Here is a 17391-nt window from a genome sequence, read left to right as displayed (position 1 = left end):
CAATCTAGCCATTTACTAAGTATTAAACTTGAAATAGGTTTAGCGTTTTCTATTCTTACAGCATCAGCCACTTTATTTTCAAAGACCGATAATTTGAAAGGCTTTGATATAGTCGAGTAAGAGATGATGTAAAAAAGTACACGAGGAATAATAAATATTCCAAAAACAAAATTAGTCATTGGTTGTGTAGACTGTTAGATTGGTATAAATTTTCTTACCTCATATCTCAAGATTTCCATATAAAATTTCTCATCTTCTACACAAACTCTACTAAGAAGCTCATCTATTTCCTCAGATGACAATTTGTTTTTCTTGGGTACTGGGATCTTTTTCTGTTTCTTGAGATCTGAAACTTGACTTAATCCTTCATCTGTTAGTTCCCGGTTATAAATCGCTTCCCAAAGTTTGATCACTCTAGCTAATATTGCTGGCTTTGTTTTGGGAAGTGCCGGAGGTGGTGATGAGGTTTCAGAAGTTGGTTTCTGGTCTTGTTGTAGGCTATGTAAGCTGAAATACTCGACTTCGAGTGCTGATTTTGAATAGGAACTGTAATCTGGCATTACTTGCTTAGACGGTATCCACTCCAGCTCTCCGCCGCAAACGCTGTCATTATCGTCAACATTTAGATCAGTACCTGGTCGTGAAATTTGGCTCTCGTCAGATGCATAGCCGCCTCCAGTACCACTAATGTATGTATTTGAGGCCGTGACTTTGCGATTTGCTTTTGTACCTAGTGAAAACAAGTGATGTCAAACGCCCATTTATCAGCTTTCAACGTGGATAACCACAGTATGAAGATATGTGCAGACCCCCCGTATGATGCTCACCTTGTTGACTTGATGTTGGGGATGATAATCCTTGTTGATCAAACCTACTGGCTTCTTTGTATGAACCAGTGTGCCTTTGATCCATGTCCGATCCTTCATCTAAAACCCTCTGACCAATATCACCTTCTTCAAAACTAGACTCATCTTCTAAAGAAAGATAATTATGACGCTCTTGAAGTCTTAAAACTTCTAATACAGTCTCACTCCAAGCATCTTTTGCCCTTTGAATTAAAATCGAACTAGATGCATCACTTGCATCTTCAAATCCTAGTCTTTCATTTTCATTTTGTATTTCTTTTCTTGTCCATTTTTCAAAACTTGGGATTCTTTCTATATTACAATCATCAATTCTATTAGTACTTGATTCAAGATTTTGATCAGAAATTTCATTTTCAAACGCTTCTTTGTGAGAATTTTGGGCTTTTGGTTCACGTGGTGTGGCTTCCACGCCACTGATTTCATTCATATTCGGTACAGCTTCATCCAGGCTCTCATTGTGCTCTCGGGGTGATCTTGGGTGCGTCAATGGAATCAGCTTGTGATAGTATGCTGAGGCATGACATTATGATCAGAGAACTCACAACTGACCGTTGAAAGTCAAAGCCATCATGACCGCCTGCGGCATCCCACAAAGTGTAAGGTGTCTTCCCATTACTAGAGATCAAGGAATTGCGAGTACGACTTCGTGATCTAGCTTGTGCCAATAATGTCGAACTATGTATGAGATCTGGGGGAGATGGGGTAGCAAGCTCATCTCCAGAATTCAATGCTGGCGTTGCGGGTGGATGATTAGCTTGCTCGGTGTCGCCTTTCAAAGCCTGAAGATTACCAGGGTGTAGTAAGTCGTGCGTTCCAGACCGGATAGAACTATCCGCAGAGCCGATAAAGTGCTTCTCTGCCGTATGATGAGTTGGTCCAGATGTAGAAGGATTCGGTTGGTGTGATCTACTTTGTTGAGGAGGTTTAAAAAGTAGATCATTTTTCAATGATTTTTGAACTTGAGGGTCTTTTTCTAATATATTAAGTTGTACATTTTTACTTTGAATATGAAGATCAAGTAATGAAGAAGAATCGGTATCATTCGTGATTTGTTTATCTAAGATTTTTTGAATTCGAGTCGTAATATCTTTAGGACGTATGAGATTTGTTTTGGCACATTTTTTGATATGAGTTAATTTAGACCTTGGTGCTTTGTATGTATTCCAATCATCAGAACAAGCTGGACAACTATTCAATCGAGTAAGAGTATGATATGGGATATCGACACTTTCGTCAGATGAACTATTTGAACTAGCGCTGATGGTGTCAGATTTTACAGAGATAGCTCTGATCCTTGTTTTAGGTGGTATGCTAGGTGCTGTTATATACCAAAGGTAAAGAAACGGGAGATGAGACAACAATCAGCTTTCCATTTCTCACCACGACAAAGCTCCTGAAGGAACTTCATCCAGGAAGGATAACGATCTCACATTTGCTACCCCTTGAAGATTGCCGGTCTATGAAGCGCGATACGTTCGACTTTCCCAATTCGATGCTACTATCTGTCTCTACGTGGATCGAGTTGGTTCCGCGTTCTTCAGCATGAACATCGATAGCATTTGAAGTTGTGTTGATTGACGTAGCAAGATTCTCAGGTAGCGATTGTTTGTCGAGAGAAGAACATTTTGTTGCTGTTGATGATTCCTCTATTCGCGTTGTGTTCGATGTACTGAGCTTGTGGACCGACGAGACGATTTTGCCACTCTCAGTAGGAATGATAGCCTTTTGAAAATATGGAGACTTTGACTTGAAAGTAAGATTGGAAGCTAATTTCAATTCATTTTTATTGGGTTTAATGATATTTGTTGATGATTTGTTTAAATGAGGTTCTCTTGAGTTATGAATGGCCAAAGATGAACTTGATGGTTTAGTTTGTTTTGAAAGTTCCGCAAGTCGTTCTGGTTCTGAGTCTTCGCAAATTATAAACTCCGATGAAGTAGATGCGAATGAGAGTTCTTCCTCTGATGGTTTCATGATTATCGATATTGCAAGTGTGGATAATAAGGAAGCTCGAATTCGAAATGGTGAACGTTTGGTGTTGTTACATAGTCAGTCCACGCGTCGAACATCGCGTGTCCAGAGGACCGCGATGGAAAAGCCTTGATCATGTGTAAACGTGACTCTCATGATAAGCTTAACTGAGGGCGCGGCGAACGCGCAAAGAGGGGCTTAGTTAAGCTTACTCTCATGATGTAGCTTGGCTACAAAATCAATCGAGCAATAATTTGGGCAAGGCAACCTCAACGAATGTCGAAAACCTACGCCAGACACGGTGGCTTTCTACTTCGAAAAGAAGATTCCATAAGAGCATCCGCACTCGTTTGCGGTTGTTAACTTGGTCACGTGCGGTAACAACCGCTACATTAAGCAAAAAATGACTTAACTCAGCCAAATTTCGCACTCGTTTGTGTTAGTAGCACTGTAACGTTTGTAACTTTACCGATAATGCATGTGCTCCGCAGTGGTCATGCAGTAAGGTAACATTCAATTTTTCAAGTACGATTTCAAGTTTAAGAAAACAAAGGCTATATTTGAATACATCTATTGATCTTGTGAAAATTATAAAGATTTGAAACTACACAAGAAAGATGAACAATCTGAACCAATCCAAACTTTTTTTAATGTTTGATTCAGCTTTTTTCAACTGTTTGGTTTGTATCTCTTGATCTTAAAAGTCTTCCAGTCATTAGTCTTTAGAATTCAATTTTCTCATCTATCTCTATACATATGTGAAGTCTGAAATTCTTCATATTGATTCGATTGGTTTGAAGTCGAGTTGAAGATTTTCAAACGACCTATTTTAGAACAAAAAAACAAAAAAAACAATCGTAAAAACATCAATTGGTGTTAAAAGGTCTTGATTCAATTCATGTGACTGGGTGAGAGAGGTGAAAAGACGATGTTTGTTGTTGACTTTGGTATTGGAGATTGGGCTGAGTTGAGTTTTTGGAGTTGTAGTTGCTGTGAACAGGTTGTGATGTGTGCTACCGCATGCGTTAGCCAATCGGTAGATTTACCGATTCGCTAACGCAAACTGATGAAAAATTAACTACCGCGGGGCTAATTGTTCACCGGTGCGGAAAAGACCCCGCGGTTGCGTTAAATTTAACCTTACCGCACTCGATTTACCGCACGAGTGCGGATGCTCTAAGAGCATCCACTATCATGATGGTGATTTATCGTAAGTTTTGCGTTCCTGACCGCGAAATTTAATCACGCGTGTTTTACCTAAGTTGGTAACCGCATGAAATCCACTACGGATTGATGTAATGTCTGATTTAACTACGATAAATCACTGTGAATCAACCAGATCCACAGTGGTTTGATTTTGCGATGATTTATCATATCTTTCTCACAAATCCCATCCGAAAAACCATCCATCAGATGCCCACTACAAGTTCCTTGAAGAGACACATCGACTGTCTTTTGAAGTCTTCAAACCACAATGATGAGGAACATCAAGAATTTGAGCAACTTGTCTAGAAATCTTGTTTTATAGGCTTCACACACCACCTTCACCATTTCAGACTCAATTCCAAACAGATTGAGCTCGAGCTCAGCCTACTCAGCAATTGACTATTGTGCACCTCAATTCTTAAGGTGTCTCGCAAAAGATTAAGATATAGGGTGATGTTGTGATTGAAATCGATTCAATTCAAAGTGCAATGTTCCGAGATGTGATATCTCGAAGTTGAGATTTGAGGATGAAGTTTGAAATTTGAAGTTCGAAAGTGAGGTTTTGATGTTTGAAGTTTGAGAAATGAAGTTTCATATGCAGTTTGAAGTTTTGGGAACAGTAGTTTTGACTTGATTTCCTACGATAAATCAAGTCGTAGGCTTGCGTAGATTTGAACACACGGAGAGCAAGATTTGATGCAGTCGTACGGACCGCAAGTCTAAAACAGGTCCATAGTGGACCTGTGTATAATTTAGCGTTAAAGTTACGATAAATCACTTGGTTACCGCACCCATAGTGGATGCTCTAAGCTCATAGGCATGGTTCCTTGTGACTATAAAAGGGACGCTCGCAATCTCACATATAGCGTCAGTACTCATCTTATTCCAAAGCAAATCTGTGTATCTGTCTCAATCCAAGAATATTTCCATTGTCCATACCAAGCCTTATCCGTGAACCTTGACATTTTTTACTTAGAACCTTTTTCTCTGAAAATAACATATCATGTTGAATACCATCAATTTCACCTTGATCTTAACCATCCTTGTTGCTATCTGTAACGGAACCCCAACTTCAACGCTGAATGGTCATCCAATTATCGCTCGATCTGAATTCGTAAGTTATTTTGTTATTTTCTAATCTTCGAATTGATCATCAAGAATCAAATACATCGATTCCAATCACTGAGCCATGCCTTCTTTTCTATCAGCTTGGACTCGGAAAACGGTTCCCAGCGGATGGGCGCCAGGGCCAGAACAATGGACACACAACTAATAATCAAAACAAAGGTCCTGTTGAGACTAGAAACCGGGGCAGCGGCCCTTTGGGCCGTTAAAACATTCAACTCGAATTGTTCAGATTCCGATGAAATCTTTATTCATCATGAGTTACCCTGCACAAGTATTCTCCATCACCCAAACCCATCTTGTTAGACAACTAGCTGCCTGCATTTCACTCGCTTATTCTATCTTGCTTGTATAAATAAATAAATGCATTGCATGTTGTATGATTTCTTTTGCTTCGCTGTAAATATCAATATTTTGTAAAAAAAAAGGCTTCCGTGCTGTAAACAGAGGAATGGAAACCTACACAGCCAATCTAAATGAGCGATGGGTTATGATCATCTTCGTCACTCTATCTGAGCACATTGACTCGTACAATGTAATGACGACAATGAATCTTAACGCTAGGCGTGACAACCTCCCTGAGGAAACGATGTAAATTGGCAGTAATCATTCGAGCTTGCAACTAACATGGCAAACTGAAATTTGAGCTACGCTATTACGAAGTGAATGAAGTGTCGTGATGCACTCGAGCTGTGTGAAAGATTGAAAACTTCCAATGATTCAGATCTACGTCGAAAACCTGATCAAGGTATCCTAAAAGAAGAAGTCAATGTCACCTTCTCCCTTACTTCATGAAGTTCAACTAGGCGTTTTTTCACGATTCCTCTATACAACGTGGCAGGGAATCCCAATTGGGATTCGGGCGGCTTACCTCACAGAAGGGAAAGAAGACCCGTACCACAGCTGTTCAACGAAGAAACAACTTGAGGATCTCAGCGAATTTTGGGTCTTCTGCTTCCTTATAAGCCAGTGCCTCTCAGGCAGATTATCATTCTCTCAACCCACATTTACCAAGTCCTGTGGATCTTTCCAACCAATTTCTTTTCAATTGTACATACCTTTTATTCGTTAACTTCTTTTCATTTCGTCACTTGAACTTTTCAAATTTCTTTCTGTTTCTTTTCGATTACATCTTGACAACTTTTTGATACATCTTCATCTTCATTTTATAAATCATGTCTAACTTTAAAAGTCTTACCATTCTTTTAACTCTCCTACTTACAATCTGTAACGGATCACCAATCGCTTCGTTTAATGAACTTGAAAAGACACACGAATCTACAATCGTCGCTAGATCTAATCTTGTAAGTCTTTTCTTCCTTTACCCTTGACCTTGATGGCTCAACATATCGAAAAACCCATCTGTTTTTTCATCAATCAACACGACGCTGATTCATTGATTTTCTCTTGCTTTGTTTAGCTTCAAGGACCGGTGCCAGATCACAACCAAGCCTTTGAAAAACGAACTTTTGGTGGAATGGGAGGCAGCATGCCCGGATTTGGTATGCCAGCATTTGGGGGAGGCCATGGGACGGGTGGAATGCCCGGTTTTGGAGGAGCCGGTGCTTCAGGAGGCTTTCCTGGTTTGGGAGGTCTTGCTGGATTAGGCGGTGGTGCTGCGAAAACTGGAGGTGATTCCAAAACTGGAGGTGATTCCAAAACTGGAGGTGATTCCAAAACTGGCGCGAGTGGTGTTATTCCAGGAGCAGGTGGATCCTTTCCAGCGTTGGGAGGAGGTATGCCAGCACTGGGTAGCGCTGCTGGTAAGACAGATGGTGCTGCTAAGACAAATGCCGCTGCTAAGCCTAATGGCGAAGATAAGCCTGCTGGCGAAGATAAGCCTGCTGGCGAAGATAAGCCTGCTGGTGATGCTGGCGCTGGTGCTGAGTCAAGTTAACTTGTGATAGTGCTGCATAAAATGTGATATTGCTGGTGATAGATTGGCAGCTAGATCTTCTTGAAGTTGTAGTCCTCGGTGTGCGAAGCAGTTTTGTTCGAGTACAACTTGTATTCAATATAATTCCTCACTCAATTTTTTATCAGTAAATAAAGTGTACTTTCCTGAGCTTTTGGCAAGGATGTATAATTACTTAAGATTTTCGCCAAATGATAATTTCCTACACTTGAGTCTAATGCTTTACAATCTTTTCATGACTCGACTGCTCAGCTATCATGACGCACTTCAGTCACAGCTCGGTGAAAGCGTGGCACCCAGATGTAAAGGAGACAATTTTGAAACGCAATGGAATGATAGTATTAGTAAGCCATTCCACGCTACCTCAATCCCAACCCAGTGAGATGCAATAATTGACCTCATGGCATGGATTCGGAACAGTACTTGAACTTTTTGTCTCTTCGTGTCCCGTGACTTGAAACCCAGTCAATCAAACCTAGCCAACTTCAATATCAAGGAAACCCAGCACCTCGATCATTCAAGCTGGTTGATGGTCGAAAAACGTTTGATAGTTTTTGTTTCACCCAAAAATCTTCTTCACCATGTCTTCAAAATACTTTCAAAAACTTGCCTCCGATCGCTTACATGTCAGTTTGATTAATCTTTTTCCTACCCCAGCCTATTTATGACTCTATACAGTCCATCCAATTTGTTCAACAGCGCGCGGGGAATCTCACTCCTCTTTGCTCCAAAGATTTCATGTAATAAAGATTTGTAGGTAATTTTGCATGAATATAAACAATTTTGTAAACCAAAACTTTCTAGATCGCAACGATTAGCCCAAATTTATGACGTCTCGTTAAAATAAGACAGGTACCAAAGTTCCAAGAAAGTCTAGATTCACAAAGAGTCACCTATCGTGGCGCTGAGGTGATAGACTTGGACGTGAGCTGAGAGTGCGTTCGGTAGTGCAGTGAAAGGTGTAATGAAGTGCGGGGGAATTTGAGCAAGGCATCCAGTGATTGATTTTAACGTCATGCCTGAGGCCGATTGAGACTGTTCGAAAGACGATTTAGATTTCAAACCCTCCATGACTTCATAGACTGCCGAAAGTTCAGCCAGGCGTCATAGGCTCCCGCGAGTTATACGTCTTATCCTCACTCTGCACAATTTGACAGGGATCCTTCATCGATTTCCGCGTTGCTCGCTCCACAGAAGGGCAAGAAGGTTTTTTTCGCCACCAAGTCCCCCTTACCTTGGTGCCTCGTGGCGAAAAATATGACTCGTCGAGCATGTTGAAAGATTATTTCTTTGCTTATAAACCAACACTTCTCAAGTGCATCAGAACTCCCGCATCTACATCAATCTCTATCTCATCTCTTTCGAGTCTAGCGGGCCTCGCAAACCAATTTAATTTCAACTGTACATATTGTTTCAACCCATCACACGACTTTTTTCTCTCTTACTTTTGATTTAACATCATCATTTTCAGATTTTCTTACTATAACAAATCTTCAATCCATTCTTCTATAAACCTTTTGTTTCAACAACAAACCATTCTTACATACAAGATGTCTAGTTTCAAAAATCTCACCTTTCTTTTGATTGTTCTTCTTTCAACCTGTTACGGATCTCCAGTCAATAATCTCAATGATCTCAAAACAAGAAACATTCCCTCAATCACCCCTAGATCTACTCTCGTACGTTTTTTTCCTCTTCTTTTCGTCATCTTATCAATCGACTACAAATTTTCTTACTTTAAATCCATCCTCATATGTCTAATTCTTTGGCTTTCATTACTCTTCATCAGTTCCAAGAACCGGCACCAAACCATATTCATGCTATTGTGAAACGAACTTTTGGCGGAATGGCTGGAGGAGGAAAGGGGGGTAGTATGCCAGGAATGGGTGGTGGTTCTGGTCTAGGTGGTGGTTCTGGTCTAGGTGGTGGTTCTGGTCTAGGTGGTGGTTCTGGTCTAGGTGGTGGTTCTGGTCTAGGTGGTGGTTCTGGTCTAGGTCTAGGTGGTGGTTCTGGTCTAGGTCTAGGTGGTGGTTCTGGTCTAGGTGGTGGTTCTGGTCTAGGTAGTGGCGCCAAACCTCCAGGAGCCGCTGGAGGTTTAGGAGGAGGCTTACCAGCACTAGGAGGTGGTCTCGGGGGTGGTGCTAAGGCCGGAGCTGATGCTAAGACTGGCGCCGATCCCAAGGCTGGTGCTGACACGAAGACTGATAGCAAACCGAAGACTGGTGCCGATGCTAAGCCTAGCGCCGATCCCAAGGCTGGTGCTGATGCGAAGACTGATAGTAAACCAAAGGCTGGTGCGGATCCCAAGGCTGGTGCTGATGCGAAGACTGATAGTAAACCAAAGGCTGGTGCGGATCCTAAGGCCGGTGCTGATGCGAAGCTCGATAGCAAACCAAAGACTGATGGTGATAGTAAGACCGGTCTTGATTCCAAGGCGGGTGCTGATGCCAAAGCTGGTGCTGATCCGACTAAAAGTGGTGCTGATGCCAAGCTTGATAAGCCTGCTGGACTCGGAGGTTTAATGTGAAGACTTTTGGTGTTAGTGAATGTCTAGTAGTCTTCAAATATATGTTAAATTTGTCTTCATAATTCCTCACTCAATCAGTTATCATTAAGCTATACCTTCCTATGCTTTTGTTATGAAGAAGGCGTAATCAATACTATCGTGAAACCCAGATATCTTTCCAGCCCTTGTGAATTGAAGATGAGCATAGGATAGGACAAAGTCATACGCATTCTTCTAGCTTTCAATTTGCTCATCTTCCTTCTTGTGAATTGTTGACTTCCCGTTCATTGGCTGGTAAAAATTTGCGGAGTCTGAGTTTCATCTCGATTATGTGAACAGTGACATGTTGTACATAGTAGGATGATCACGTGACATATACTTGAACTTGTCGCGTCTTCGAGGTTCACGCTCGCTGCTTTGGAATCCAACCGTCAAGCCACTTCCACCAACTTCATTTACAAAACCAAGACCAAGACCAAGACCATGTTCAACTCAAAAGCTCGTGCTGAACTTGGAATCGGTATTCAATCCAACAACCTCAACGATCCTATCTTATCAACACTACAATATCAAACTCGATTAAACTTTTACTCTCAACCTCCTACTACTGATATCACAATCGATCAATTCGAAACTTGGGCTATAAATCGTCTTAAAGGTAAGCACAATCTGAGATTTTGAAATCTGATCAATCGAATAAACAACTCATAGATGTTTTTTTGTTTGATAATGTATTAGTTTTGGCTGAAATTGAAAATAGTTTATCAAGAAATCGATCATTTGAAGAACTTAAACCGATCTTAACAAATAGATGTAAAGAATGTTTACCATTATCTGCCAATACAGCAAAATCAGTAGATTTAGATTCACAAAGAAAAATCGATCATTATTCTCATTATATCCTAAGATTAGCTTTTTGTAGATCGTAAGAAAGATTTCGAATTATCCTATCAATTTTGAATCGTTTACTTATATCATTTTCTTTCGATTTGGTTTGATTCGAAAATAGTGAAGAACTTAGCTCTCGATTTGTAAACGCTGAAACTTTATTATTCAAATTCAGATTTGAAACTGAAGATACTTTAGAAAGGATCAAATTTATTCCTTCTTTAAAGATTGATTGGCAACAAGTCGATCAGAATGAAGTAACACATATCAAGACCATGATGAAAGATCCTAATGAAGATACATATTACAAAGTACCTCTTCCTCACAGTGAATTATGATGCATTTAAATCTTCAATAACTGATCATTTGCATCTTTTTCAACATAGGTTCGTTGGACAAAAGTTCCAGATCTCGTCTCATCAAGAAAGGTTTACTTGAAAGCTGGTTATGCTTACGTCTCTTCAAAAGATCAAGCCTCTATCATCTTTCAAGAGTTTTCATCTCGTCTGAAAAAAGCATTAGAAGTGAGTAATTTTGTTACTTGATCTCCTGATGTCCCAGTCTGATCAAACTGAATCCATCGCAGATCACATCAAAGCATCTTCCCGACCTCGACGAAGATTCAAGACTATTACCCGTACTGGAACATCTTTCTCTCAACTTCTTAGCTGGAATCTCCGGTTCACAATACGTTGCACGGAATCCAGGTGATCCTGATAGTGCAGTCTTCACATCAGATATGGTTGATGATCTCGCAAAACAACATTTCCCACCTTGTATGAGACATTTATGGAATATCTTACGAAAAGACAAACATTTGAAATATGGAGGAAGACAACAATTCAACTTATTCTTAAAGGTAATGTTTCAAATTCTTTTTCTTATCGAATCCATTTCTCGGATCCATCTATGAGGTTTCGTACAAAGATTTTCCACTGACTTTGTTTTCATGGGGTCACTTTGATCTATGAATCCAATAGGGAATTGGCTTACCAGTAGATGAAGCACTCATCTTTTGGAGAAAAGCTTTTTGTAATGTTTCTGATGACAAGTTTCGTAAAGATTACCGATACGGTATTCGACATAACTATGGTCTAGAAGGAAGTCGAAAAAATTACCAACCGATGCCATGTACAACCATCATCAAAAACGGAGCAGGTCCATCCGATTCACATGGTTGTCCATTCAAACAATTCACTCCAATTAATTTAACTCAATTCTTAACTCAATCTTATGGTCTGAATTCAAATTCAAATGAAATCAAAGATATTTTAAATTGGAATAAATCTTCTCTTTATCATTTATCTTGTACTTGTGTTTTTGAAGTTCATCATAAGAAATATGGGGTCAAAAAAGGTCAAGGTGTGGGTCAAAGTGAAAGCGTTTCTCATCCAAATCGGTTAGTAATTTTCTTTTATACTTGTTCTGATTTATCAATCTTTTGAGCGGAAACATTGGTATATAAGAACTGACGATTTATCTTCCTTTTCGATCTTTGGTAGATATTTTGAAGCTAGTCATAAGCTCAGTCACCCTACAGAAGAAGGAACCGTTAAGCCTACTTGATAACTGGCAAGAAAAAGTTTCATGTTTGTATTTATCTCTACTTTACCTCCTTATTTATAAGTTTTTGTATACCTACCTTTTGATCGTGATGATTGATAGTAATCTAGATGGAAGTTTGTATGTACCAAATCACTCTTTATTTGATAGTTGCTGTCAGTACTGCGCCGTTTCACAGAATCAGCATGTCACATCACGATATCGCACTCGACTTGGGACACAGCCTCCGAAGCCATCGAGTCGTCTCGGTGACATTGTTTACATCCATCATTGAAGGGTGTTACACATTTTTGATTCATGCCCGAAGATCCGACAATGTAAAACATAATCACTTCGTCGCTCATCCAGAACATCTAGAGATCGATATGTGAGATGCTTGAATGGATAAATTGATCACCTTTACCGAGCGAAGCCACAAATTCATACCCAAACAAGTGTTCCATGGTATATCAGAACAGTTGTTTAACTTCAAGCTCATGCTCCACGCGGTTTAGTCATTCTTCCTCATCAAAGTCGCATCAAACAGTTTGAACGGGTGCGACAAAAGCAAAAGCGCTGATACGTATGAGCGACTTCTCAACACACGCATGATGCAACATTCATGACCAGATATCAAGATACACTCAGCCTGTTACTCTATTCGATTCAGATCTCATACCGAATGCACAACCATTCCTTCACTTGGTTTTTTACTTTGATTTCACTCTTTCAAAATCTTCAATCACAATCTTTCAAGACTTCCTTGACAACAAAATAACGAAGATTGACTTCCTTGAATTTTCTCAAATCTCATACACTCACTTCATCACATCATGTTCTCTAAAACCTTTTCTTCGTCATTGGTATCTCTTTTCTACCTTCATTTTACATTCGCTCATTTTACTTTAGACTTTCCTACCACAAGAGGATTTAATGAAGACAAGGAACCATCATTCTGTGGTGGCTTGTGAGTTTTTTTTATCTCATTCATCCTTCTTTTGATTTTAACACTTACATCAATATTTTTCTTTCACTTCAAGGCCTACCAATGCTTCGGGTCGTCAACCGTTTCCTCTCTCCGGTTCTGCCCCAGTGCACATCACTTCACATCATGATAATGCTCAAGTTGCTATCATCCTCAGTGTGAAAGCTGATCCCACCAAGTTTTCAGATTTCAATAGTACTGGCAAGGTGGACTATTTGATGCCATTTTGTAAGTTAGTTCAAACTCAAAGAAAAACATTGAAATTGAGTTCATATATTGATTTTGTTCCATGATGACTCTTTTTTAGAAGCAAATACCAAGGGTCAACAAGGGTTTTGTTTTTCGGTTGATATTGGAACATTAGCCACTCAAATCAGACCTTCTCCAACCAATGGTACTCTTGCTACTTTACAAGTCATATTTAATGGAGGTGATCATCCATTATTTCAATGTTCTGATTTGATCTTGGTCAAAAATGCCAGTATTGCTAGTAATCAGACTTGCTCAAACAGTACGTATTGATTATGTACAATTTGTCAAAAACTTTTGAATGATTCACTTGACTTATCTGTACTGTTTGTTTAGATACCATGGTCACTCCTTCATCCAATTCTATCTCCACTCAAAGTTCTGATGCTAGCCAAGGTGCTAAATCAGGTGCTGCTGTTAATGCTATCAACTTTACTGTTTTTATCAGTTTGATCATCATCAGTACCTTTTCTATTGCTTTGTAGAATAAAAAGCTACCAGGAGTTATAGTTTGAAGTCAATCATGGTTTTCTTAAATGAATTGTACAGCTTGATCATCTTGAGATGTGCACATTTCCAGGTTTGTTGACAATTTTGTCAAAACAAAATACTTGACTTGAGAAAGATTGTTGAATAATTCTTGAACAAAAATTCTGAGTATCCTCTATGAAATTATAGATATTCACAGATTATAATGTACTATAACTTTCTTCAATCTTTACGCTCACTCATTTTACAATATTTTGTCCTTTTCTTTTTCTATCTTAAATTGATTTATACTTTTTCTGATCAGGATTCAGATATGATATTGTTTCCTTGATTTCACTTTCAATAGATACAAGCATGGTTAAGAAGTTTTTTGTTGATCTGACTATCAAGTCCAAATATTACAAGGTACATACATTATTCTCTCTTGTGAACTCAAAGCTCATCTACATCAATTCCAGTAACCAATAAACCCTTTATGAAAATGTTAGGAGGGTTTTGAGACATTTGACAATTCTCTCTTGATTTGCCAAGACCACAAACCAGCACAAGAGAATCTGAGGCAAAAAATGCAAGAACCAAATCTTAAGATCAAGTCACACATCCCATCAAAACACAGTGCTCACTCTTCTCTCATCAACCTCTGAAGACTTGCAAAAAGATTGTTCTGGGCCAAGCTTATAACAGACAAACCACATCCTTTAAACAAATCCTAGCCTGCAGATTGATATGACACCATATCCACACTTTAACACCTTTCTTCCATTGGACTATTTGTACGTCAAATCAAAAATAGACCTGAGAGTAGAATACCATGCACAGAGTTCACTTGCCTTGTAGCTCTGCAAACACATGACAAAGAGACTTCCCTTTTCTAAATCAAGACATCTCCCATATTGAACATCATCTGACTATAGCACAAAGCCTAAATAAGCCAAAAGATATATACATATATTATCCCAATAGAATAAATTGTGTTCTTAAAGACTGTTTTGTTTGAGGATGTCCTTGCAAAATACCTTGAATAGGTTTCAGTGGTTATTGGATACCAAGTGAAACAGTCTTGCAGTTCATCACAGAGAAGAAAAGATAGATGGAAATCATCACTACACCTGTGTATGATGAACAATCAGGATCTAACCATATTCCATGTCTATGCTTATTGATTGGCTTCAAAAGCTTGAGATTTTCAGTTTGAGACATTCAACTCTCTGTGATGTCTGAGAAAAGTCCACAACTGCATTGTTCCACCAATGTGTTCATCAGGAGTTGATTTGGCATTATCATTTGTCTGAAAAGAGATAAAGAAACAGCATGAACAGCACAAATCTGATTGTACTCTTCAAAATCAACCTTTTCCAAGCTTTAAACTTTACATGTAGTCAAATTCATGAAAGACTTCATCAAAGTTCCATTATCCAAAAGTAACAAGGAAAACACCTCACATTCAAATCCTAATGAGAAAAGATTAATTTAAGATACAAAATGGGAAAAAGATGAGTAGGGATGTAAGAGAAAAAACTGGTAGTACTTTATAATCTTTGATACGTTCAATTTGATGAATTGTTAACAGTTTCAGGTGAGTTTTTTATGTTTTAAACTTAGACTTGATATACCAACAAAAAGGTTTTGGGCATCTCAAGTCAAAAAGTTTTACAAAATTATCAACAAGCCTCAAGATGTGCACAAAACATAAGGATTAAGCTATAAATTCAAGTCAAGAAAACCATAATGGGTTTCAAAACCCCGTGCAAAGCTCCTAGTTATGTTTGTACATTCTACAAAGCAATAGCAAGGGTGTTGATGATGATCATACCGACCAAACCAGTAAAGTTGATGATGTTGACACCAGCACCAGATTTAGCGCCTTGACTGGCGTTTGAACCTCCAGCAGAGGTAGAGTTGGAGACAGGGCTTGAGGAAGTCGAGTTAGAAGTCGAGTTGGATGAAGGAGTGACGATGGTAGCTAAGAAAAAAACATGAGTAAGGAAAGGGATTGTTTGAAAGTTATTGACAAAGTGTGATTCATACGTACTGTTAGAGCAAGTCTCATTACTAGCGATACTGGCATTTTGAACCAAGATCAAATCAGAACATTGGAATAATGGGTTATCACCTCCATTGAATTCGACTTGTAGAGTAGCAAGAGTACCGTTCGCTGGAGCTGGTGAGATTTGAGCGGCTAATGCTCCAACATCAACCGAGAAACAAAATCCTTGTTGACCCTTGATATTGGCTTTGAAAAGATCGATCCATAGAGCGAATCAATTTACAAGATCAACTTCAACGACCTCCTATGACTTTGAAATGACTTACCGAATGGCATCAAATAGCTAACTTTCCCAGTATTATTGAAATCAGCAAACTTGGTTGGATCGGGTTGTACACTGAGGATGATGGCTACCTGAGCATTATCGTGATGCGAAGTGATGCGGACTGGGGCAGCACCAGAGAGAGGAAATGGTTGACGACCCGAAGCATTGGTAGGGCTAGTCAAAGAAAATCGTTAAGTGTTAAAGTCGAAAGTTGATGAAAGAAATTGAATGAAAAACGGTCAAGTACTCACAAGCCACCGCAGAACGATGGTTCCTTGTCTTCATCAAATCCTCTAGTAGCAGGAAAGTCTAGAGTGAAATGAGCAGATGTAAGATGAAGGGAGATAAGAGCCACTAGAAGCGAAGCAAAGGCTTTAGAGAACATGATGTGATGAAGTGGTGTTTAGAAAACTTTGTGAGGTAGAATGAAGTTGATGATCGAAGTGAAGGAGAAGGGATCGATTGAAGGAAGACGTTGACTAGATGAGACTGGCTGAGGCGGTGACAAGATTAGAAGATCGATGTTTGTGACGGTGTTGTTAAGGAAATCTTGGCAAATTCAACTTCTCAACTCTCAAGCCTATAAAAGGTAGAGAGCGCGTGAGATTGTAAAACGTTGAACTGTGTATTTCTGGACATGGTTGTGTACTTTGTATGCTTCTCTTTCCTGTTCAACTTCAATTAAAGGAAGAATGCGGAATCAAGTGAACGAAAGTGTTCAAAAGTTCAAATAAAAATTGCATTTTTTCTCAACTCGTTCAAATTCTACACAAACAAGATCATTAAAGGTAACAATTGTAAACAAAAGCAAATGCTCAAAGCAGCCTCTGTTGAGAATTGTTTTCGCACTGGATCAAGAAAGAAATCACAAAAAAGTTGAATAAGATGCATGATTGGTTTTTTCCACGACTTCAAACTTCACCGTCGTCGTTTTTAAACAAAGCCACCGCGTTTGCCTCTGCGCCTCCTCTACACGTACGGCAAATGGCAACTCAACAGGATTTAACCTGATTCAACTAGGAGTTGGTAACTCGTTACACTACACCAAATGTAATCTTTACCGGGCGGTAAAGAAAACTACTGACGTAGAAAAGTCCTGAGGCAACAGGAAGCGAGCTAAAATTCTGAACAAATATGCACCTTGTTCCTAGATGTTGGGGTGTCATAATGAGTATTTTTTTGTATTTTACACGCAGATATTGGTTTATGTACTAACAATAAACGCTGAAAATCATCAAAAACTCACATGTAACAATACCTGAAATTTGGGTCATGAGTATGAAGACAATATTTTGTGGTCTAAAAACTTCAATAACTTTTGCAATTCTGCTCCAAAT

General features: G+C 39.2%; 6 protein-coding genes across 6 annotated transcripts; 4 read left to right on the top strand and 2 right to left on the bottom strand.

Annotated features, from left to right (window-relative positions):
* Nucleotides 1–1318: 1318 nt before the first annotated feature.
* MELLADRAFT_88369 (uncharacterized protein) lies at nt 1319–2840 on the bottom strand (the record flags this gene model as incomplete). Its single annotated transcript, XM_007411625.1, has 3 exons — nt 1319–1339; nt 1409–2184; nt 2297–2840. 3 exons carry the CDS (start codon nt 2838–2840, stop codon nt 1319–1321), a joined length of 1341 nt encoding a protein of 446 aa, XP_007411687.1.
* A 3503-nt stretch (nt 2841–6343) lies between these two features.
* On the top strand, nt 6344–7065 carry MELLADRAFT_107944 (uncharacterized protein; the record flags this gene model as incomplete). Its single annotated transcript, XM_007411725.1, has 2 exons — nt 6344–6472; nt 6589–7065. The coding sequence occupies 2 exons, from the start codon at nt 6344–6346 to the stop codon at nt 7063–7065; spliced, it is 606 nt and encodes a 201-aa protein (XP_007411787.1).
* Nucleotides 7066–8633: 1568 nt separating this feature from the next.
* Nucleotides 8634–9610, top strand: MELLADRAFT_107943 (uncharacterized protein; the record flags this gene model as incomplete). The annotated part of the gene is made up of 2 exons (XM_007411726.1): nt 8634–8762; nt 8873–9610. The coding sequence occupies 2 exons, from the start codon at nt 8634–8636 to the stop codon at nt 9608–9610; spliced, it is 867 nt and encodes a 288-aa protein (XP_007411788.1).
* A 428-nt stretch (nt 9611–10038) lies between these two features.
* Nucleotides 10039–12381, top strand: MELLADRAFT_48962 (uncharacterized protein; the record flags this gene model as incomplete). The annotated part of the gene is made up of 7 exons (XM_007411727.1): nt 10039–10247; nt 10328–10514; nt 10599–10788; nt 10864–11001; nt 11064–11336; nt 11458–11876; nt 11980–12381. 7 exons carry the CDS (start codon nt 10073–10075, stop codon nt 12041–12043), a joined length of 1446 nt encoding a protein of 481 aa, XP_007411789.1.
* A 471-nt stretch (nt 12382–12852) lies between these two features.
* Nucleotides 12853–13738, top strand: MELLADRAFT_88366 (Hypothetical protein; the record flags this gene model as incomplete). Its single annotated transcript, XM_007411728.1, has 4 exons — nt 12853–12986; nt 13060–13232; nt 13315–13515; nt 13590–13738. The coding sequence occupies 4 exons, from the start codon at nt 12853–12855 to the stop codon at nt 13736–13738; spliced, it is 657 nt and encodes a 218-aa protein (XP_007411790.1).
* A 1361-nt stretch (nt 13739–15099) lies between these two features.
* MELLADRAFT_78206 (Hypothetical protein) lies at nt 15100–16668 on the bottom strand (the record flags this gene model as incomplete). Its single annotated transcript, XM_007411624.1, has 4 exons — nt 15100–15705; nt 15775–15975; nt 16056–16228; nt 16306–16668. The coding sequence occupies 4 exons, from the start codon at nt 16437–16439 to the stop codon at nt 15518–15520; spliced, it is 696 nt and encodes a 231-aa protein (XP_007411686.1).
* Between the last annotated feature and the right edge of the window lie 723 nt (nt 16669–17391).

Source organism: Melampsora larici-populina (genome assembly GCF_000204055.1).
Source record: "Melampsora larici-populina 98AG31 unplaced genomic scaffold MELLAscaffold_26, whole genome shotgun sequence".
Taxonomy (NCBI): domain Eukaryota; kingdom Fungi; phylum Basidiomycota; class Pucciniomycetes; order Pucciniales; family Melampsoraceae; genus Melampsora; species Melampsora laricis-populina.
This window is presented reverse-complemented; position numbering and strand designations above follow the sequence as displayed.